General features: G+C 41.8%; 1 protein-coding gene across 1 annotated transcript; it reads right to left on the minus strand.

Annotated features, from left to right (window-relative positions):
- Positions 1-1,319: 1,319 nt before the first annotated feature.
- Positions 1,320-2,656, minus strand: LOC145640097 (uncharacterized). Its single transcript, XM_081691409.1, has 2 exons — positions 2,236-2,656; positions 1,320-1,792 (listed from the first exon to the last, which is right to left on the minus strand). Exons 1-2 carry the CDS (start codon positions 2,654-2,656, stop codon positions 1,320-1,322), a joined length of 894 nt encoding a protein of 297 aa, XP_081547535.1.
- Between the last annotated feature and the right edge of the window lie 1,412 nt (positions 2,657-4,068).

A 4,068-nucleotide genomic window follows, 5' to 3' on the forward strand; every position in this document is an offset into this window, starting at 1 on the left:
ATCTTGCCTAGGTGTGCTGGGCAAAGAGTCAGAGTTTACTCGGGTGTATGAGGCTATGATGAAGGAACGTGATGCCCTTTCTGACAAATACTAGGCTATTACTGATGCTCTGAAGGCCGAAAGGACTAAGTATAGGGAATGCATTGCTGAACGTGAGTAGCTGAAGGGCACATTGAAGGAGGCTGGGAACGAGGCTTTTGATGCTGCAACGTATTACTTTGGGAAGGCTCGTCTTGAAATGAGGGAGGAGTTTCAGCAAGGAAAGCATGAGGCCTGGGATTATGATACTGATAAGGCTGCCTTTGAGAAGGCATTTCCTGAAGGGACTGCTGCTCCTGGCACATTGTGGCTTATTGTTGGTGAGCTTTGCTGATAAGGAAGTGAACTCTCTTCATAATAATGAGTTCAAGGATGTCCTAGATAGTATGAAGCCTGTTGCTGAGGAGATGTCCCTGCTGATAATATGGGCAAAAATTAGTTTCTATGGTGCTACGTCACCTTAAATAGTATTAACTTTGAAGAATGTTTGTTTTTACTGCTTTAGTGCAGTTGGATATTTTATTTGTTTTTATGATGCACTGTTGTAGCTGGATGATTTGTCTGTTTTGTTGCTTTGCAACTAAGTAATTCTGCCTCTTTTGCTATGTTGAACTGTGTTTATGTTTCTTACTGTAACTTACTTTATCGTTGTTGTATTATAGTCGTATTACAGTTGTATTACAGTTGTATTATGGATGTAATATTGCTTACATGTATTTGCTTATTCTGCGGGGACAGTTGGCCTGCTCCTTATAGAGACGAATAAGCATTGCTTTATAATGTCTTGTTGTGCTTTTGCCTAGCAGTGTAGGTGTTGTCCTTGCAAAACAGAATTGGGTGAGAGGTGGCCGTGGGTTTCCCCAACGGCCCTCCGATGCCAAAGTCAGTACTCGTAGTGAAAATAAATTGAATTGACAAAGTTTAAGTAAAGAGGAGTACCTACAGTGCTGATTTTGGCCGTTAGAGATTTTTGTTTTGTTTTTTATTTTCCTCATTTTCATTTTTTTTTTTGCTGGTTTTCCTGTTTTTTTGTTGATTTTGTTTTTTTTTTTGTAAAAAGAAACGATATTGACATGATAACTATGTACCTTCGCTCTTCAGAAATGATAGAGCTTTAAATGTGCTGCATTCCAGCTTCTCTGTACCTCTTTTCCTTTCGCGTTTCTAAGTCTGTAGGCTCCATTACCCACTACCTTGGTGATCTCGTAGGGTCCTTCCCAGTTGGGTGCTAATTTCTCTGCGTTTACCTCTCTGGTAATTTCGTACACCTTTCTGAGAACCTAATCTCCCAATTTGAAGACTTTTGGCTTGATGTTCTTGTTAAAGGATCTTGCTACTTCTTGCTGATATGCTGCCATTCTAATTTTTGTGTCCTCTCTTAGTTCTTCCACTGTGTCCAGGTTGTGAATTAATTCTGCTTGGTTCCTTTCTTCTGTCATTAACCCGTACCTTGCTGTGGGGACTTCTACTTTTGTGGGGATCACTGCTTCACATCCGTACACCAATGAGAATGGGGTGTGACATGTAGTGCCTTCTGGAGTTGTTCTGTCTGCCCATAGTATGTTGGGCAATTCATCTGCCCATTTCCCTTTCGCTCCTTCTAGCCTTTTCTTCATGTTGCCTATAAGGACCTTGTTACTTGATTCTGCCTGTCCGTTTGCTTGTGGGTATCTAAGCGTAGACGTGATGAGGGAAATGTTCCATTCCTTACAGAACTTCGTGGTCTTATTGCTGATGAATTGGGATCCATTATCTGTAATGATCTATGATGGTACACCAAATCTACTTAGGATGTTTCTTTTTATAAACGAGATGACATGTTTATCCTTGATTTCCTTGTACGCTTCTGCTTTGATCCATTTCAAAAAGTAGTCTGTCATTGCTAAGCAGTATACTCTCTGCCCTGATGATGGGGGTAGCTTTACTATGTCCATTCCCCACTTCATGAACGGCCAAGGCGTCAACGTTAGATGTAACCCTTCTGACGGTCTGTGTGTCAAAGGTGCGTGTTTTTGGCATGCTAAGCATTTCTTGGCGAACTCTGCAGCGTCCTTTCTCATGCTGGGCCAGTAGTATCCCATTCTGAGTGCTCTTCTGGCTAAATCCTCCCTCCTGAATGATTTATGCATTCCCCGTTGTGTAGGGACTGTAAGACCTGTTGTGCTTCCTCTTTCTCTAAGCATCATAAGAAGGGACCTGCTACAGACTTCTTGTAGAGTATCTTGCTGATTAGGAAGTATTTCAAGGCTTTTAGAGCGAGTGCTTGAGCGACTACTTTCCCTGTTGGTACTGTCTTGTTTAAGAGGTATTCCTTCAGTGGTGTTATCCAGCTGTTGTCTTCTTTCCATGTAGGGCTTGCTTGAGCTTCGTAGACGTTCATGGTTAATTCTTTCTCTATGGCTGGAGAGAGTACGTATACTAGGGGGATAGCTCCAAATTCTTCTGGATTAATATTTGATCCCAAGTTTGCCAGGGCGTCTGCTTCAGCATTCAAGTTTCTAGGTACCTGGTCTATCTTTAATTCCTTGAACTCCTTAATGAGTTTCCTGGTGACTTCTAGGTAAGCTATCATCTTGGCATCCTTTGCTGCATATTCTCCATTAATCTTATTTACCATGAGTAAGGAGTCTGAAATTACCTCTAGATGTTGTATCTTCATATCCCTTGCGAAGGTTAACCCTGTGATCAGTGCTTCGTATTCAGCTTTATTATTGGTGGCCTTGAAGTTGCATCTTATTGCTTGTGCTATCTTGTCCCCTTGGGGTGATGTCAGTACTACTCATAGGCCTACACCGCGTATGTTTGTTGTGCCATCTGTATGGAGTATCCACTTTTGTGTAGCCTTTGGTTCCTGTAATGCCAATACTTCTTTTTGTGCTTCTTCCTAAAGGGCTGGGCTAAATTCTGCTACGAAGTCTGCCAAAGCTTGTGATTTGATTGCAGTCCTGGGCTCGTATTGTATATCGTACGTGCTCAGATGTATGGCCCATTTCTCCATCCTTCCTGACATTTCTGGCTTTCTCATGACAGATTTGATGGGATAGTTGGTGCGTACTCGTATGGAATGGCTTTCAAAGTATGGGCGTAGCTTTATTGAAGCTGTAACTAGAGCTAAAATAATTTTCTCTAAGGAAGCGTACCTCGTTTCCGCACTGAGTAGGGTTTTGCTTACGTAGTAGATTGGGAATTGCTCTTTATCTTCTTCTCTTGTTAGGATTGCACTAATCGTCCCTTCAGACACTGCGAGGTACAACTGGAGGGGTTCTCCTTCCTTAGGTTTAGAGAGAATCAACGGGTTGGCCAAGTACTCTTTTAACTTCTGAAATGCTTCGTCGTGTTCCTGCTCCCACTTGAATTCCTTGTTTTTCTTCTGTACTTCGTAAAAGGCTCTGTTTTTGTCTGAAGATTTTGAAATGAACTTGTTCAGTGCTGCAATTTTCCATGTTAAGCTCTGTACATCCTTCTTTGACTTTGGTCGTTCCAGGTCTAGGATGGCTTTGACTTGGTCTGGGCTGGCTTCTATTCCTCTTTGTGTAACCATATATCCTAGGAACTTTCCTGACTGTACTCATGTAGGCGTCGTTCGAAGTGCGCCTACGTTAAAGCATGTGGTGAATATGTTTGGCACTCATAGGAAGTGGGAATTGACATATTACGATTAGGGACAAGGAAAGTAGGGAGCCGCCAACAAGTTTTTTAAGGAACTTGTAAACCGTTCACGGATCATAAAAGACAACCACGATTAAAGGGACAACAATAGGCAACAACGATTTACCCGTGAAGGTTACACCGCATTCATAATCCATGAGATTACTAACTCCATATGGTTCGGAACCACGAAAGGAGGATCGGGGATGATGGTACGAAGTGAGTCATGGAGTCACATTCGCCCGTATTGGCCTCTACTCAATTCTTAAATTGAATAGCATTCCTGTGATATCAAAGGCATAGAAACAAAATATTCAATTCGCTCCAAACTATTATTTAGCTAAACTGGTTGAATATTAATGCACACATTATTCTAAAATA

The sequence above is a fragment of the Chenopodium album genome, chromosome 7 (assembly GCF_948465745.1).
Source record: "Chenopodium album chromosome 7, dcCheAlbu1.1, whole genome shotgun sequence".
Classification (NCBI taxonomy): Eukaryota; Viridiplantae; Streptophyta; class Magnoliopsida; order Caryophyllales; family Amaranthaceae; genus Chenopodium; species Chenopodium album.

Excerpts from the sequence above, each read along its gene's own strand:
- LOC145640097 (XM_081691409.1), bottom strand. The coding sequence starts at position 2,656 with ATGGTAAATAAGATTAATGGAGAATATGCAGCAAAGGATGCCAAGATG. Across the intron at positions 1,793-2,235 it reads CTACAAGAAGTCTGTAGCAG|ATAATGGATCCCAATTCATC; the intron begins GTCCCTTCTTAT and ends AGATCATTACAG.